Genomic DNA, 18,737 nt, shown 5'->3' with positions numbered 1-18,737 from the left:
AACTCTGAATGTCTTTTCCGCTGAAATAGGTCCACTAGCACCCATTTTGCTTGAAATACAGCTAAGTTTTCTTTCCTTTCTTTTTTCTTCAATTGTGATGAGACCCCATGAACACAGCCTGAGCACCTTCTGGGTGCAGAGCAAGGACACTGACTGTGGCTGACTTACTCATTGTCACCACTCCCATAGGGACTCCTTTCTCACATTGCAGAATGTTCCAGCAGTACTATAGACTAGAAAAATGCTTAAGTGCTGTCTTAAATTTACAGCCCTGAAACAGTGGGAAAAAGTGTATTGTATAAGGAAGTGACTGTGTGTGCCAGGAAATGCTTCTCTGTGCTATACTGCTTTTCTTTAAGAGTTCAGAGGGAAAAGACCAGAATGTTGGGCATCTAAACACTCCCTCAGGGTGTGAGAGTTGAAAGCATGAGACTTCCTAAGGCAGGTGCTCATGTATTAGGGATGGTGGTTCATAGCTCAGATGGAATGAAAGAGAAGGTGTGGGGAGCTTCGAGTGCTTGCCTATGACCTCCCATTTCTCCAGTGGCAGCAGTGTGACTGAGGAAGGTGTGGGACCTCAGTAACTCTGGAGGCCTGGCCATATTCTATGAGAGTAAGATTTTCACTATATCAAGGAACCCAGCCAGACTGGCTGAGGAGACAATAACCATCCCAAAATGGATCTCCTCTCATCTCTTAGTCTTACAGCCCATTTGAATTTTATCTGGAAAGATAAAGCGAACAGCTTAAAAATGAAACAAGGAACCCTACAGCTTCCCTTACAGCTAAGTAGGCACATGGGACTAGCTTCAGGTCAGTAATCTAGGCTGAACTGGTGTCTGGGACATCCTGGAAGGGGTATGTCCCTTCTGGCCCTTCCCTGTTCTTTCTGCATTCCTGATACTTGGAATATAATAACTGGAGCTCTAGTAGCCATCTGAGACCATAGGGAAATCTTGAAAATAGAAGCGAGGCACCTTTATAGGTAATGTGGGGATCATTAAAAAGCCAACATACATTCTGTGCCCTATGATAAGGACAGCAGGATAGATGACAGAAGGAATCTGGGCCTGATGGCATTGGGAAGCCACTTTGCTAACCTCTAGGCTTGTTTGCCTCCAAGAGAAATAAACCTTGCTATTTTAGTTTCTTACTAGTATCTAGGACTAGTTCAGAACAAATGTGATTTCCTTCTTGAAGCACTCATGCCTAAGTTCTTTCCTACCAAAGTTGGGCCAAAGGAGACTGGAAGTCTTCAGAGTTCAGGTATTAGAACCGAGAAAGATGAATGTGGCTTTGCTCATTCTGAGAAGTAGTCACACAGCCCATCCTGGAAAGTCTTAGCACACAAAGCAACTGTGGATGAAGAGGTACATGCTCTTCTTTTCCCTATCTCCAGGGGTCTCTTAAGAATACTTCCCATTATTACACACAGATTCTGGAGAGCCAGGGGAAGGACAGACCTAGCCTTTTACAATTAACCTCCATCCTTACAATGGCAGAAAATTAGTGCGTGGACTTTGTCATCTTTATTTTATCTTCATAGTCCCACCCACCCACCCACAGCATCTACACCTGTAGTGTGATACACAGCTGGTGTGAGAGCAGCTCCTACCTGGCAGGACTGAGGCCTTTGATGAAGAGTGGTGCAATGTGAGGCTGCTGGAATGCTGCATCCCCTGTGGCTGATCACTTTCAGGAGTATTTATGCAAACTAAACTAGGCCTGAAACCTAGAAAGCTCTTTCAGGATGGAGAAGCAGATTATCACACACAACCTCACCCTTCCAATGGAGCCCCCTAAAATCCTGACATCCTACAAAAATAGCGAACATGTTTGTACTGTGGCCTTTTTTAAAGTTTACAAAGAATTCTTTGTAATGGCTAGCTCAGTGCCCTCTCAAATGGCCTACAGGACTGGTAAAACAGAGAGGACCCACATCAGTGCCTGGACTCACACTGAAGCTAGGCACAAACAACAGAACGCACCCATAGTATCCCTCACAAATGTCTCTGTTCTCCTGACTTCCTACCTGCTAAGCTTCAATCTGCCTCAGTGCAAAAGGAAGGACAACACAGCATAGAGAAAGACAGCTATTTTCCTGAAAGCCCTTCCCTGGATGCTGGCTCTGGATAGAAAATCAGTGGGTGAGTGAGTGGGTGAATGTGTGTGTGTGTGTGTGTGTGTGTGTGTGTGTGTGTGTGTGTTGGGGTGGGGGCCACTCCCTGGCCTTTGGGAAGGATCTAAGTGCAGCTCCTCACTACTTTCATCCAGACAGCCTAATCTCTTCCAATTCCTCTCACATTAGGCAGTGAAGTCCTCTTTAGGTGGCTTTAGCTTTGCCAGCAGTAGGGATCCCCATGCACTTCCTCCTGCTCTGGGGCTCTGATGATTGCCATGAAACTCAGAAATGCCTGCATGCAGACCCGAGGTGGCCTTATGTTCATTTGCTTGAAGTCTGACTTCTGAACCTTTCTTCCTTCAGCTAGGCACCACACAGTGAAAGGATACAAGGAATTTCAGTGCTGCTCTCACATAGTTCTTTCAGTTCCAATCTGAGACAAACAAACCAAACTACTGTATCATCTTTCTCACAGAAAAGCTACTTGAAAAACACACATTGTTCTGTGCTGACAAAATGTCTTTGCACCCCAATTGAACAGGGTCTGACCTCTTGTTAGGAGGAGATAAAAGAACCCAGTTCATCCTAAGCCACACTATGTATGAGAAGAACAATTCCATGTTCTGTTTTACTGACAGGATATAATCAATCCAATATGCTTTCAAATATACTAAAGACTTGTCAGCATCATTATCGTATAGGTGAGTCTTTCAATACACCTACATGCGGTCTTTCTGCAGGTGTATAATAAGGAACCAAGGTCCACATGCCTTTCCCAATGGGCCTTTCTTATGAGGGGAAAACCATTTATTAGTGTTATAGATAAGACTGCAATGCTGGTAGTTCACATATCATTTTCTTCCTCCTTCCTCCCCCCACCTCCCAATCTCTCTCTTTTATTCCTTGTGTGGTATCAGGGATGGAACTCAAGAGTTTTGTGTATACCAGGTTCTTACCTACCACATAGCTACACCACTAGCCCTCGTTTTCTGATACAATATTTATGGCCATCCTTATAGCAAATTATTCTCTCCATTTTATGGAAGAGAAAAATAAATAGGGCTAGAGAGGTTATATCCCTTACGGAAGTTTGCAGAGCTAGAAAGAGCTATAAAATGATGGATCTGGCTCCCAAGGCCAGCTTTCTTTCTATTACCCTATAGCTGCCTTTTTACTGAACTAAGTTTCCTAGCACCCAACTTTCCCAGGCACCGCTTAGCCAGCTGAATTGTGAGAAATAAGCAGAGAGCCCATTTTGAACAAAGTGATAAAGTGAAACTCCAATGTCTCTTTGTTTTATACAAAACAGATGGTTTCTGACAAAAACCGACTTCAAAGTATATTTCTTCAAAACAAATCCTCCTTGCCTACTACTGAGGAATCTAAGACACACTTTCAAGGAGAGAATTCCCCAGTTAGCTTCCTCACAAGTACCTGGTGAAGAGGAATGATGAACAGCCTGGCAGATGCCGGCAGGCTCCAAGTGTGCAGCTGGCCATGTGTCCTTGCTGGCAGAACTATTCTAGATCGCCCCTCACCTGGCCAGAAGACCTTTCTCCATCAGTGAGACTCCCCACTGAGACCACAGCACTTCTGCCTGCTCCTAGAAAGCCTCTGACCTCAGTCTATAGCATCTATAATTTCTATGTGCTATACAGTAAGACACACTGGCTCAGGGAGCAGAGAACTCAGACCATTTTCTTGCATGATACTAATAAGCACAGTCAAAATCAGAAAGGCATGCTTCACTTTGGGACTCGGTTTCTACAACTGTCTATTAAACATACCTCTACAACACTACACCGTTCTTTTCTTTCTCTGTATTACTGGTTTTCAGTGATGGATGGGAGGGAGAGGATTCCACAGTCTGAAACACTACAATTTTAATGTGATGATGGGGGGGTTTGTTTTTGCCCCTAGGGCAGAGATGCTACTGAGCACCCTTCGTGCTTGTGACCATGATATCTCCTCACGACAGAATTACCCCATTCAAAATGTCAACAGGGCCAAAGGGAGCAACCCAGAACTAATCTTATTTATTTACTTACGTACTTCCAGTACTGAGGTTTTTTAGATCAAGGCCCAACACTTGCTAAGCTTGCTTATTTAGCTGGTGTTCTGCCATCTGTGCTATGCTTCCAATCTGGCTTTTTACTGGTTATTTTAGAGACGGAGAGTCCAGTGAATTTTCCTGCTGGGGATGACCTTGAACTCACATTTCAACCTCCTGAGTAGCTAGGATTACAGGCATGAGCCACCAGCACCTGGCTTACTGAGCTATTTCTGACATCTACTGGCACAAAGCTAAATTATCAGCAGGTTTTAATGTTAAAAGATATATTCTGGCTAGATTTTTCTAAATTTAAGTACCTAACTTCAAGGCACTCATTTATATCAGTTACTGATTTTGCAATTAGAAATTCCATATGAGGTAAAATTATGTGATACCTAGAGATACCTTAAACTATTATAGGAAGAAAGGAGGAGAGATGAAATAAGATTGGCTAAATGATAATCATCGAAGCTGGGTGATGAGTATACTAAGAACACGATATATTTTTGATAGTCTCCTTAATAAAAGGTATTTTCCTTCCATTTTATTGAGTACTTGAAAGGGATTCAAAAGATGAAAAGAATTCCTACCCACCCCTACCACCAAGCATGACATAGTCCTTGTCTGAGAGTGCGCAGTTGAGTGGAAATAAGCAGACAGCTACTGAATGCAAAGACTGCTTCTGTGAGCATAAGGGGACAGCCTACTAAGAGAAGTGGGGAAATCAAGACAAGGGGTGACATTGTCCAAAAAGAAATGTGCTTTTTTTTTTTTTTTTTTTTTTTTTGGCCAGTCCTGGGCCTTGGACTCCGGGCCTGAGCACTGTCCCTGGCTTCTTCCCACTCAAGGCTAGCACTCCGCCACTTGAGCCACAGCGCCGCTTCTGGCCGTTTTCTGTATATGTGGTGCTGGGGAATCGAACCTAGGGCCTCGTGTATCCGAGGCAGGCACTGTTGCCACTAGGCTATATCCCCAGCCCCGAGAAATGTGCTTTTTTTCTGACTTATGTAACTGTAACCCCCCTGTATGTCACCTTTACAACAACAATACATTTCTTTAAAAAGGCTATGAATGTCAAAATATGGAGGTGAAAAAGGAGGCCCAGAGCAGGAAATGCCACAGCTCAGGCTACCGGGAACTGCAGAGGATGGGCAAGGCGGGCAAGAGGCAGCCAGACAAGGCCAAAAGGGCAGGCTTCCAGTGTCATGTCAAAGTGGAGATTTTACCTTAGGTTTGTATTAAGAAGACTTTAAAGGATTACAATTTCCACTTTAGACGTGTTGGAGGCAGTTTACCTCTTTCCCCTAGAAGTTCTGGCCAAGAGTAAAGAATGGCTTGGAGAGAGGCAAGAATACATGAACAGTGAACAGTGGCAGAAGACAGCTGCAACCACTTGAGGAAGGAATGGAGGAGAAGAAATAGGGGCAGTGGGCGAGAGGCAGGAGTGACAATGAGATCAAATTCAAGAGGTACCCATGCTACAGTGGTTTTCCTAATTGACGTCACAAACTCCAAAGCTGAGAGAAATGAAAGGGATGCCTTAAGGAGACTAAAATCAGGATTAACACAACAGAATCTAGAAATAGCACTTACTGGATTGTTGCCTTGGTGATTGAAAGTCATTTAACTTTCTGGATTTCAGATATCTCCTTGAGAGACTGAAACACAGTATTAAGAACTTGGGCTTTAGGTTCCTGCAGACATTAACTTAAACTGTGTGTACAATTTGAGACAGTACTTAACATCTCTGGGGCTGTTCCCTCAGTAATAAAACAAGTTGATCCCCACCCAGAGCTGGTAGTAGGGATAATAACATCATGTATGTTCTGGAACCTAGGAATACTCAAGGGTAAGTTCACCATCCCACCATCATCAGTAACCTCAGACCAGTTGACACACTGTCTGGCAGCTCAGCAGGTTAAGGGCTGACACAGCTTGGCAGATGAACCAGTTAAGGAGGCAGGAAACATTGTATTCCAGAAGTTGGCCGGCCAGCAGGCATACTTAACACAGACATGATTTATTATTAATCAATACATCTAAGAAAGTTGTAGGCATGGTTTTTTAGTGATTATCAAAATGATACGCCTAATTTATTTTGTGGTAACCCCACAGCAAATAAGGAACACACTAACAATAAGTTTCTTTCTACTTTAGAGCCAGGGATAAGGGGACAAAAGGTACTAAAAAGAAAAAGCGTTGGGGAAACAGAAGACACGGGGAAAACGAGAAATTTAACACACCATCTCTATTTTACACACGTGTATAATTTTATATTATACAAGCACTTTATATGTTATCTTATTCTAGTCTCACATGCTGATATTATTCTCAATAATATCTCACACTAGAAATTATTGGCTACATCTTAAAGATGCTGCACCTGGGGTTCAGAAAGCCCAATGACTTGCCAAGAACTAAACAGAAGAGTTAAGGCAGAAATGCAAGTTGAGTGTTCTGAAGCCAGCCAGGGCTCTTCTCTTCTGGGTTACTGGAGGTATTGTTTCCTATTATCTTTAAAAATCACCCTGCTACCAGTTGCAGCAAGGTTTTCCCCAGTGGACTCTCTTGGGTGATGACCTGCCCAGCCCGATACAGACATCTTTTAATAGAGCATATCTAAATGAGCAAAGGGCTGCTTCTGTTCAGTATGATATTTGAGAATAACTTCTGTTTGGGGATCCTTTGTTTGGCTACCAGGAAAGAATGTTCAACATCTTTCCAGCCTCCTTCTTATGCTAATTACAGCTCATCAGCATCTGGACACCCACAAGCAAAATCAATCTGGCTACAGAAGCAAGCCAAAGACATTTTTCTACTATTAAAAAAAAAACCTAAACAAACAAGACTGCAACATGATTAAATAGAGCATTTCCCCACAACCTGCAGGTTGCTGCATATAAAAATCACATCCAATATTACAAGAGTCCAGGAAGAAGGACACTAACAAACATCTCACATCTCTAACTGTATTCTTTATGAGCGATGAAATGTATACAAGCTTATTTTCAGTTTTTCCCCCTTCCACACTGTATCTTCTGTTTGGTGGCAACATGCTAACACATTCACATATTCATGCATTTAAAAATACCTGTGAAACCTATCTTCACCTCCTTTTCTTATTCTGTAACCAAATGAAACTGGTCACTATAGCCTTCTGTCCACACCTCATTTCCCTACCAATGCGATGTCCCAGCACACCCACAATACCTGGAAAAGTCACCATGACATCCAAGCACAGCTCAACACACTCTAATTCTTTGACCTGAGGGTTATCTTGCCTTCTAAAATACAGTGTAGCCCCCTAAGTATTAAAGGCCTACTCTGTGACTCAGTGTCCTCACCTGTCAAGTATGGGCATGAGGTGAAACGAGAATATATGTAAAAGAATACTAGGAACAAAAACACCCCCACATGATGACACTGGGAAGTACATCCCTGTAGAGATCATATGTTCAATTCTAATAATCACGGTCCACAGTTAATTATTGCCTCACTCCTGAGTTATTGTCCTGCACTGGCACCACCTAAAAAATGCTAGGGAAATAACCTGAAATGGTCTGGCTATTTCTCAAGTGTTGCTTCTATATTGCTGGTATTTGTTTTACTTCTATAAAGGGAATAATCACATACTAAACCATTTCTATAAAATTTAATCAAGATTATAAACAAAAACTAACAGAATCATACTGTCAAAACCACAAATGCATGGGTAGAAAATTCTCTTTCCAAAATAAGAATTCTGCTCATGTTGCTACGAAAAAGCTAAATGAAAAAATGCAAAAGAAAAACAATAATCAATGCTTCTCCCACCCTCTCCACCTAGGCCCTCAGTAAGATAATTGAATTGGTTCTAAATTAGCTGGAATAGTCAAAATAAGTGAAATTAATGTTATCCCTAGGACCTGTAAAAAAAAATTGGAGTACTTTCCTGGCAAGAATGAGTAAAGCAACTACCGTTAACAGCCAACTCAATGGACGCCAACATGGTGGTGAGCCCTGCTCACCGATGAACCCAGTCAGTCTGGGTGCACAATGCCTCTTCAGCGGCCATTCAGGCTCAGTTTTGTGTAACTACCCAATCTCCCACTCCATCCCAGAGCTACTCCTGGGGAGCTAACAACAGTGCAGACCCAATGGTTTTATGCACATGGGTGGGCTAAGAAACACAGCTTATGGGCCCTGGAACAGCATTTTTCACATGGTCCAACATGACATCGACAGCAGCCAGGTATCAGGCTCACTGCAGCCCGCCTCTTCCAGCTCTTAATTTCCACTTGCCTTTCCTTCATCTGGCTAACTTCACTCAAGTTTGGCCACAAGCCTAAGGTAGGGCTGATTCTAATCTCCACCTGTTCTCTCACCACTCAGGTGAGAGTAGCAACTCTCTATATTCTCACAGTGCCTCAAATTTCTGTCTGCCTTTTACTCTGTAATACAAATGCAGGTTTTCTACGTCTCCTAGGTGGGCTGTGAACTCATTCAGCCTCTATTTTTACCTCATAACATAAATTCAAGTTTCTTCGTCTTCCTAGCTGGGCTGTGAGCTTGTTCACCTTCCACCTAGAATACCAAGTTGGTACAAAACACAGACTAGTCGTTTGTCTAGCGAGACAATAAGTGAAGCCTTCTTGCCCTACTTTTGGGTACCTAGCCATAGAAATGGTCCTGTACAAGGGTAGCCCAGACTGGCAGCTAGAGAGAGAAACAGAAGGAAGGGTGTGATGCCTCTATCAGGCAAAGATAAACTTGGCCTACAATAGCCAGCATCATACTAGAGAAGTAAGGTTCTAAGCATCATGATAAATAGTGGCTGTCCTGTCTCTGTGGCAAATCTTGTATGTTCCAGCCTGTCCACTCATAGTATCCTGGTTCACAGTTGGTTTTCATACTCAAAAAAGCAAGAGCTTGCATCTGACACATGAACACAAAATGGGGAGATGTGGGGATGTCTATTTTGGAAGGGAGGTCGTAACTGTATTACCACTGACTTAATATCCACATGCTAGAGACCACGTAGGATAATCATGACCGCCCCCCCCCCCCCCCGCCTCCCAGCACACACAACATCTTGGGAAGATTTCCTCAGGCAGTTTGCTTGAAGAGAAATTCAAGATTCAGTAATTTCCTCAAGGTTACGATACTAAGTTTGTGAGTAGATCTGGGGTTTGAAACCAACTCTGCTTGCTGACAAAAACAATCCTCCTCCACATAAGCAACCAGAAGACCCAAGGAGCCACCATAATATTGAAAAAGCCTTAAGAAACCAGCCTATCAAGTGGCAGAGTGCTAGCCTTGAGCAAAAACAAGCCAGGGACAGTGCTCAGGCCCTGAGTCCAAGGCCCAGGACTGGCAAAAAAAAAAAAAAAAAAAAAAAAAATTAACCAGCCTAAACTCATGGTCAGATTTGTAGTCATCATTTCATTAACTTGTACTATAACCCAAAAAGGTAGGTGTTGATCCTGTCCTCAGGGACTTGGTAACTACAAACTCTCATCTGTAAAAAGGTGATAAAAATGCCTCATTCATTTGGACACCTGTAAAGCCCCAAATATATAATAGTGGATGCTGAACAAATGCACAATGGTTGTGAGCCTGTTGTTCCCCTAGCCCAGCATGGCAGGTACACCCTCTGTCTCAATGCCTTCCTCAGTGGTAAACACATTGCTAGGCTGCACTTAAGGGATCAGTGGGAAAATCCAATGTGCAACAACTACTGTCACTCCTCCATCCTGCTCAGAGGATCCCCAATCCAAACACATTGCTTATTTCAGCATCCCAATATGCTGCCATCTAGGTCAGGAGTGAGACAAGCAGCTGGAGGGAGAGAAAAGGAATTGATCCAGAAACTGTTCAATGACAAGGTTCTCAAAGAGCAAGAAAAACCAACAGTAAGACATTTTCATCCTTGTTTAACACAAAGTGCCTAGTAGAATACGGCTTAGTGCCATTCTTAATATTAAGTACTGCTCTATCTTTGTTGCCCATTGTTTTGATTCCTGTATTTTCAAGCATGGGGAATACAAAAATAGAAAGGAAAAAAAAAAAAAGAGAAACCTTGAAATCTCCATTAGAGGTCATGTAAAGGGGAAGTGGGGACCTGGGGCTCCCTAGTATATCCCCTTGGTGAAGGTTTTAACCTTATACTCCACAAAGGACTAGCCCCATTTGGAATCTATCCATAGGCCTAGCAGATTCAGGAAGGCAAAGCATTCTTTCAGGAATGTACTTCTTAAATTATGAAGATAGTAGGAGAAAAATGAAGACAAATTGGAAACTCATCCTTAGTCCAGCCCTAATACTAGTGAAACCAGATTTTCAAGCACCTGATCTATATTACTTCATTTAATCTCCATGTTGCCTTTATGAGATAGATCAAAGGTAGATGTTGATCCTGTCCTGAGAGATGGAGAAACAAGAACATACTGAACACTACCATGGACAGAAACTGTGCAGCTTCATGGTTGACTCAGATATTAATTAGCATAGTAGGACACTAAGAATTCCACAATGACCTTCTGTGGTCCTTATCATAGTCAGTACATGATGAGTGAATTAGTTTATTAATTCTTCCTTTTTTTTTTACAGAGCATATAACATACATCAAGCACCACAAGAGGCCTGATAAGTTGGCCAGGTTCACTCTGCTATTTGTTCCATGTACTGTGAAAGAATACGAGCCCCCAGTACCATGAAGACTCCTCATTGACTCAGGATTAGAACCAATTTATGACCAAGAACTCTTTCAGGAACACCAGCAATCCAGGGAAAAATACGTCAGTGTGGGCCACAAGAGGGAACACTGATGGCAAAGGCATTACGAAATGTGAGATCTGTGATTAGAAGCTGAAGGAGCCCGAGTCGTGTCAGCTGCTTACCCACTGTTGGACCCGAAGTTATGACTTTGCTGAGGCTCACAGTATGCTCAGATATGGATAGGCATACTGCAGGAGCTGGCTATAGTAATAACAAATGGACTGGCTGGCTGAATTCCAGGGCCCTCTCTGTAGTAGCCTCCTCCTTTCTATCAGAATTCTCTCTCTAAGTGTTCCTGTTCTCTTGTTCTTTTAAATAATAAAAGGAAGGTCTTTGTAAATGCTAATATAACTTTGTGGTAGAAATCTGCAAACTTGTCTTTTTCCAAAACCATATTTCTGTTTCCCCCTTCTGTAAGTCTGATGAGGGCTGAGAGTGTCACTTTCCCATGGGTGGGACCTTTAAAATGTACTACAGCTGGAATCCAGCAATGACGGCAGAAACTTGGTGGTTGAGAGTGCTGAGTCAAGAGATTTCTACATGACAGAATTCACAGGACTACAGATCCTGTTGGAAAACCTTAAGGGGTAAGCACAAATGTTGGTTTCTGCTGGTGGTGGGTGGGGCCACCTCTAAGGGCAGGAAGGGCAGAAAGGGCTGGGGCCAGAGATGGTACAGATCTGACTTTGCGGGGCTGAGTGTGCATATACATGGGGCATATCTGCTGGTTATCAGCTGTTGCAACTAGAGACTGGGAGAAAGAATGAGGTTGAAGGTCTGGGAGTCAATGGCAGATAAACAATCAAAGCAGCAAGAAATAGATGAGATTGCCCAGGTTAGTACATGGAGTAATACTACTGCCAGTGGACAGGAAGTCCTGAGGGACAGGCCATAGCAGGCGTCTGAGAAGGAACCCTGGGAAGAAGAGCATCCCTAAGAGAGGCACTCCATTCTGTGTCTGGCTTACACGGGACCAGCCTTGGTTTCTAAGCATGTCAGGAGTCCTAATAAGAGTTGGCCCCATACAATGGCAGGTCATCATCACAACCCACATTAAAGAGGTTTCTTTCTAGTGCTGGAGGTGTGGCTCAAGTAGTAGAGTTCCATCCTACCAAGCACGAGGCTCTGAGTTTGAACTCTAGTGCCATACAACAGAAGTAATAATGCTTCTGTCTCATCTCCATTGACTGATCTCCCTCCTTCCCTGATTGCAGTGAAGCCTTGCCATTTGCCTCTCCTTACTCTGGTGGAGGCTCTGACCAAGAGGCATAGGCAACTGCATGCTTCCTGTATGTACAGTCTGCCAGAATCACTTAAACTCTGTGCAGATGACGGAAAAGTATCCTTTGAAGCGCTGACCTGTTATCAACTGCTGTCACTGTGGATAAGGTATAAATGTGTGCATGCGCTCAGCGTGCTCGCCACACACCTGCATACTGCTTAGCCGCTCACCCGCCCCACAGCTCTTAACAGCCTCCAGGGGAACCATGTTAAAACAGCGCAATTAACTAGAACTGCTACAAACTCAATAACTCACCTACCTAATGAGGCAATACAAGGAAAATTGGACCTATTTTAATAAGAACTTTAAAAAGAGACTGGGAAGTAAAGGTCAGATGCCATTTCTGGATCTTGGCACTTTTCTTCTTCCCTTCTCTTCTGAAGAAGTTAATATCAAGGAGACAATACACACCGTGCTGTTCTTCACAGAACCAGAAAGGCAGACAGTTATGCTACTGCACCCAAGGGCAAGGCGATCCTTTCCAACTACCCATCCTCCTCGCTAAGTGCCTCCCCGATCTATTTCTGAAGGTTTTATTATGCAAACCTCAATGGGTTTCAATTACAATATTTCTTGTCCTCCACCTGACTCATACACACAAAAAACTAAATTGCCAGCAATTCTAGTTTTGTCCATATCTGTCCTCAATGAACAGCCACTCAGGGAGCTAGTTGTTCACATAGAGCCAATACACATCTACTGAGCACCTACCCCACAGCAAGCACTACACTGGGCAGTGGGACCCAGAGGTGACAAGATCACTGGCTCTACAGCCTCTGAGTAATGAAAGTCCACTGAGTAGGGACTCTGTCCTGTCCTAGTGAGGGGTACATGACAGGCTTCCCTGAGAAAGAGACATCCAAGCTAAGGACCTGAAGGATGATGATAAAGACAGCAAGGCAGACAGGTCAGGAAAAAAAATCACTATAGCTAGAGGAGAGAGAGTGAAAGGGACTGGGGGCAGAAATGGGCTGGAAACAGTTGCAAATATTCCTAAGGGCCAATAAACACAAACTGATGCATTTAGTTAAAAAAAACATCACCAAGAACAGCTGAGAGCTCAGGCCTTACCTGGAAGATAAGATGTGCCCTGCCCTGCTCTGTCCCCATTTTCACCCTACCTGCTGCAGCTTTAGCTAAGGGCTGCTCTGAAGTGCAGCAGCTAGCCGGCTAGAAGGAGGTGCAGGGTGGCGCTCTCTACTTGGGGCTCCTTTCTGCCCAGGGCACTTGTGTGTTCAGGATGCAGTGCTCATCCTCAGCAGCCATTACAGTGCAAACATGCCTTCTAGGAGCTGTCTTACCAAGCCATTGCCCCCACTAATACAGCGTTATCAAATTCCTAATGTGGGCACTCTAAAGCAAATGTACTGTTACCAGCATGCCACCAGGCACATTTTTCAGAAGGAAAACAGCTGCTCACTGAATCTGTCACTTTTTCCTCTTCTCAGAGCCATGCATACAGAGCAAGAGCTCCCTCAAACATGGTACCAAGTCCCTCAGTGGAAGCCAGTGGCTCGGCCACAGCACCCTCCTTGACGAGTCTCCTGGCTATGGAACTACCTGGATGACAAGGGCCTGTGCCTCAGAATCCGAAGGTACAGACATCAGAACTTCTGGTTTTCTGTTGTGTCCTTCGATTTTACAAACCACAAAGGAAAATGCAGGGCAGGGAAGTTAAGCAAAGTGTCTAAAGTGACATAGAAGGTTAGCCGGAAAACCAGTTTGGTTCCTTTCTTAGCTAATTCCCTAATCTGCAAAAACGAGGACCATCACCTACTCCATAGGCTGTGAGCTCTAAATGAGAGAGCAATGGTGCAGTAGGGCTGGGAATAAAACAGGGTGCAGTGAATAGTGAGTAATGCTCAAGTTTAATCTCCTAGACCTCGAAAAGCCCCTTCTTCTCTGCCATTCTTACTGAATGGGGAAAGTAGCAGCAGTGGGGTTAGTGTGCTTACAGTTAGGGTATGCTTACTATCTGCTTCAAGATGAACTAAAATCTCTGCTTGATCTCACATCTCTACTCCTCAGGGTTTGGTTGCCAGCCTTTCTGCTATCTCTGGGAGGTGATGTGATCACCCAAGACATCGCTGGAGGTGATGTCCTAACACAGGCCATACCAGCTTTCCTCCCTCCAAGCTGGGAGAAATGAAGCCAGGTCACTTTGAGAAGACATAGAAGTGCTCAAACTCTTACCTAGGAGGAAGAGGAATGCAAAAGATGCAGCCAGATCCCTATGGCAATTCTACCAATCAGTGGTGAAAAAAAAAAGAAATCTCAGCTCAGGGAACAATGGTAACTTCTACAAGACAACCAAAGGAGATTGCAGCATAGCTCAGGTCCTCTTCTCTTACCCACCCCTCCCCCTTCACCCTTCTCTACCCTCCCTGCACTTTAAAACAGCCATCCAACCATGTAAATTCCCTGGTGCCAGCGTCTGCTAGCCTCCAGCAGAGCTGTCAATGCTCATAAATCCCAGGCCTTCCAGAGTGCACTGCGGCTATTTATTGGAAGGAGGGATGTAGCAGGCCACCAGACAATAGCAGGAGGAGATTGGGCTAGCAGTAACTACTCTGGTTACGGCGTCGCAATTCATGGCAGCATTTTGCTGGGAGTGTGCACCATCAGGGAGGAGAAACATAAAAGGGGAACCTGGGCTGTAAATAGTTTATTCCAGCAATTCCTGATGTTGGCTGAATCATACTTTAATACAGAAATACATGAAAGTACCACTCTGGAGGTGACGTGTGCTGCCACCTCATTACTCTTTTCAAAAGGGTCTTCCATCAGAGAGACATCAAGCTACAAATTACAGTGAAGGACACACAACTCTCACACCGAGACCTATTAAGAGGCCAGATAAAATGAAGCCACCAGGATTTGAACAAGCACTGAGCAAGAAGAAAGGACATCAGTGACCTGGGGTCTCTGGGTTGCTTTGCCATGCATAGAAAATCATTAGATAGAAAAGCACAATAAAGTGCTCTTCCTCTCAGGAAGGGACTCCCAAACGCACATTCAGGAAAACTCAACATTCCTCATATCCCCACTTCTCTTAATGTACCAAATTGAGGCTGACCTCTCTGGTGAACCCTACCTTCGTGTTCTTTCTCAGTGGTTCCCACTTTCTTGATCTTCCTGGGAGATTTCATAAAGAGGGGAAAGATGGTTCGTAAGCCAAGGATGTCCACAAACTTATGACAATTGTCAGTGCCCTCGGGCCCAATCATGGCATGGTCCAGCACTTTCAAGGCACTGCTCCGGGAGATTTTCTTTTCCCTATAAATGAAAGAGGTTTCACATTCACAAAAGCCCATTTCATGGGAAGTTGTAGTACTTAAAAACAAAGTATATTTACTGCAGTACCCAGTAAACAAAAAATAGAAATAAAAATAAAACAACTTAAATACATACTTGTTAACAACTAGGGAGTCTATAATAAAATGAATGAGTTCTTATGGTTAGAGTGATAAACACAACAGGAATCACCCAAAGTTCCATATGAAGTGTTATGACAATTTTGAAAGGAAATGCATTACATAAAGATTAGCAAGATGCCGGGTGCCAGTGGCTCATGTCTATAACCCAAGCTACTCAGGAGGTTGAGATCTGAGGATTTGAAACCAGCCAAGGCAGGAAAGTCCGTGATACTCTGATCTCCAATTAACCAGCAAAAAGTCAGAAGTGGAACAATGGCTTAAGTGGTATAGCACTAGCCTTGAACAAAAAAGCTCAGATACAGTGCCCACGTTTTAAATTCAATCCCCAGGACTGGAGAGAGGGAGGCAGGGAAGACTAGAAAGAAATGGACTACAATGCTAGGAGAGATTTTTCTCCAGAGGTTAGAGGGATTATAGATGATTCATTATTAATTTTTCTTTCTTTTTAGCTGTTTTATTGAGATATAATTCACAAGCCATTTAATTCATGCATTTAAAATATACAACACATGGATTTTAGCATATTCACAGTATATGTAACCACCACCACTGCAGTCATTGGTAGAAAATGTCCATTACCCTGAAAAGAACCATGTATGAATGAAGAAGCCTATACTGACCATCTCCCTAGCCTTAAGCAACCACTACCTGTGCTGTGACTGTGGCCTTTGTCTTCTTTTACCTGGCTCATTATTTTCAAGGTTGATTCATGTAGCATGTTAACACATTAATACCAGCATACTTCATTCCCTCTTATAACTGACCATTTCATGTGTAGATCTGTCACAACTCGTTTATAATAACCACTTATCTGTTGATGGGACCAATGAGTTGCTTCTACTTTTTTTTTTTTTTTTGGCCAGTTTTGGGGCTTGAACTCAGGGCCCGAGTACTGTCCCTGTGCTTCTTTTGCTCAAGACTAGCACTCTACCACTTGAGCCACAGCACCACTTCTGGTCTTTTCTGTTTATGTGGTACTGAGGAATCAAACCCATGGCTTTATGCATGCTAGGAAAGTACTCTACCATTAAGCCACCTTCCCAGCCCTATCTTTTTTTTGTGTGTCAGTTCTGGGGCTTGAATTCAGGTCCTGGGCACTGTATCTGAGCTTCTTTTGCTCAAGGCCAGCACTCTACCAACTGAGATACAGCTCCATTTCTGACTCTTTAGGGTAGGTTTTTTTTTTAATTGGATGCAAGAATCAAGGAGTTTCTTCCAGGCTGGCTTTGAACTGTGACCCATGGATCTCAGCCTACTGAGTAGCTAGGAGCATCTGGCATTTCTATTCTACCTTTTTTGCTATAAACATTCACATAAACAGTTTGTGGGGTCATCTGATTTTGCTTCTCTTTAGTACATCTACCTAGGTGTGGATATGCTTGATAACTATGCTTAAAGACCAGCCTGTTTTCCAAAACAGCTGCACCACTTTACATTCCCATCAGCAGTGTGTAAATGTAAGGGTGTAAGCAGCACTGTTTGAGTTTTTGGTTCTCATTATTCTAGTGGGTGTAAAATAATATCTCATGATGACTTTGATTTGCATTTTTCTGATCACTAATGAGGTCAAGTACCTTTCCATGTGTTTGTCAGCCATTTATGTATCTTCTTTAGAAAATGTCCATTTGGATGCTCTGTTCTTTGTTAAATAGGGTTAGTCGGGTTATCTTTATTATTGGGTACTAAGAACTCTTATATATTCTTCTATAATTTATATTATTTTCTTTAACAATCTACGAGTTAGAGAGGAACAAGTCAATCATTTCTTAATGTGGTACAGATGGTAAACCAACCAACCAAGCCAATATGCAATGTTTACTGAGCACTTAGTCAGCATCACAACAGATACAAGAGAAAACAAAAAGTAAAACACAGCTTCTGCTCCAAAAATATCTATTTGGAGAGACCAAATTAATATAAAGCAAGCAGGAATAACTACTGGCTACTCTCCTTTGGAAGGTGAGAGATCTAAGACTTGATAGTAGGGACAAGGAAGACAACAGGAGTGTTAGGAATACTTCTATTCTCTTGCCATGTACCCATGACAATGGCCCACAGATACTCACTGGTGACTTGTAGTCCAGCTACCCAGTGTGGCTACTGCTATTGCAGTAAGTATACTAGCTGCTAGGAAGTATAAACTCCGTGTCTTTAAACAATTTGAACAGGCAGGTCAAAATATTTTTAAAAGCTTGAAGCAATGGAAATGAATAAAGCCCACTAAAGTAAGACATGGAGAAAGAACTTTATTTGGGAGTAGATAAAGGTATCAAATGGCAGCCTGGACAAAGTATTGAGTCTGAAGGGTAAGTGTCTGCAGAGAAGGAAGAAGGGTGACCCTGGTGGCCGTGGCAGATACACAGCACGTGCAAAGGAACAGCAGGCCAATCAGGGAAGCAGAAGGGGTGACGAGTGGCCAGTAGTGGGAGATGGATGACAGAGGGCAAGAAAATCATCGTACCAGGCCCTAGATGTGCTGCCAGGGAACCCGAGCTCCATCCCATTGTAGTTGAGAAGGTGTGTTTTCAAATCAAGTTCTTTTACAAGGTCTGGCCTGGCAGCGGAGATGAAGGCACTGGAGTGGCAGATCTTGGGGGCAAGAAGGACAGTAAGGAGACTATGGTGACAGTGGGAGTGAGAAAGGACAAAAGGTTTGGACTGTGGAATATTTGAGAGTAGGAAATCTTATCTATCAGGAGCAGGGTAAACAAGGTTCCAAATGCAGCAGGAAAGGACTTTTATTCTCAAGATGAAATTCTAATAAGAAGCTAGACAAATAATATACTTGTTCTCACTACAGCTGGATGTTAGCATCCCACTTTACAAGCTGGAATTCACAAAGGTCATAACTAGGGCAGATAATCATGCAAGCAGAAATTAGGAAACTGAGTTACAATACTCCCATTGTTTAGCCATTTAGGAAAAGGCCTCTTGAAATTAATGACAGTCACAGTACAGGGTACCCTTGGTGACCTTTCAGCATACTCTGAGACGTTACCATAAATGACAGAATTGTTTGAAATACTAAAGGCAAAGGATTCTGGCTTGGCCAAGTCTCTTTTTTTTTTTTTCCTGCCTAAGCAAATT

At 43.2% G+C, this 18,737-nt stretch overlaps 1 protein-coding gene across 3 annotated transcripts in view; it reads right to left on the bottom strand.

The window, feature by feature from the left end:
- The window catches only part of Ctnnbl1 (catenin beta like 1), a 153,828-nt gene that overhangs the window by 37,726 nt on the left and 97,365 nt on the right, over positions 1 to 18,737 (bottom strand). For all 3 annotated transcript variants that reach the window (XM_048349167.1, XM_048349168.1, XM_048349166.1), the window contains one exon: positions 15,308 to 15,489. In XM_048349167.1, coding sequence (XP_048205124.1) covers positions 15,308 to 15,489 — 182 coding nt within the window. The remainder of the gene's footprint in view (positions 1 to 15,307; positions 15,490 to 18,737) is intronic.

The sequence above is a fragment of the Perognathus longimembris genome, chromosome 6, assembly GCF_023159225.1.
Source record: "Perognathus longimembris pacificus isolate PPM17 chromosome 6, ASM2315922v1, whole genome shotgun sequence".
Taxonomy (NCBI): domain Eukaryota; kingdom Metazoa; phylum Chordata; class Mammalia; order Rodentia; family Heteromyidae; genus Perognathus; species Perognathus longimembris.
Note: the sequence above shows the minus strand (reverse complement) of the source record. Positions and strands in the feature narration are given on the sequence as shown.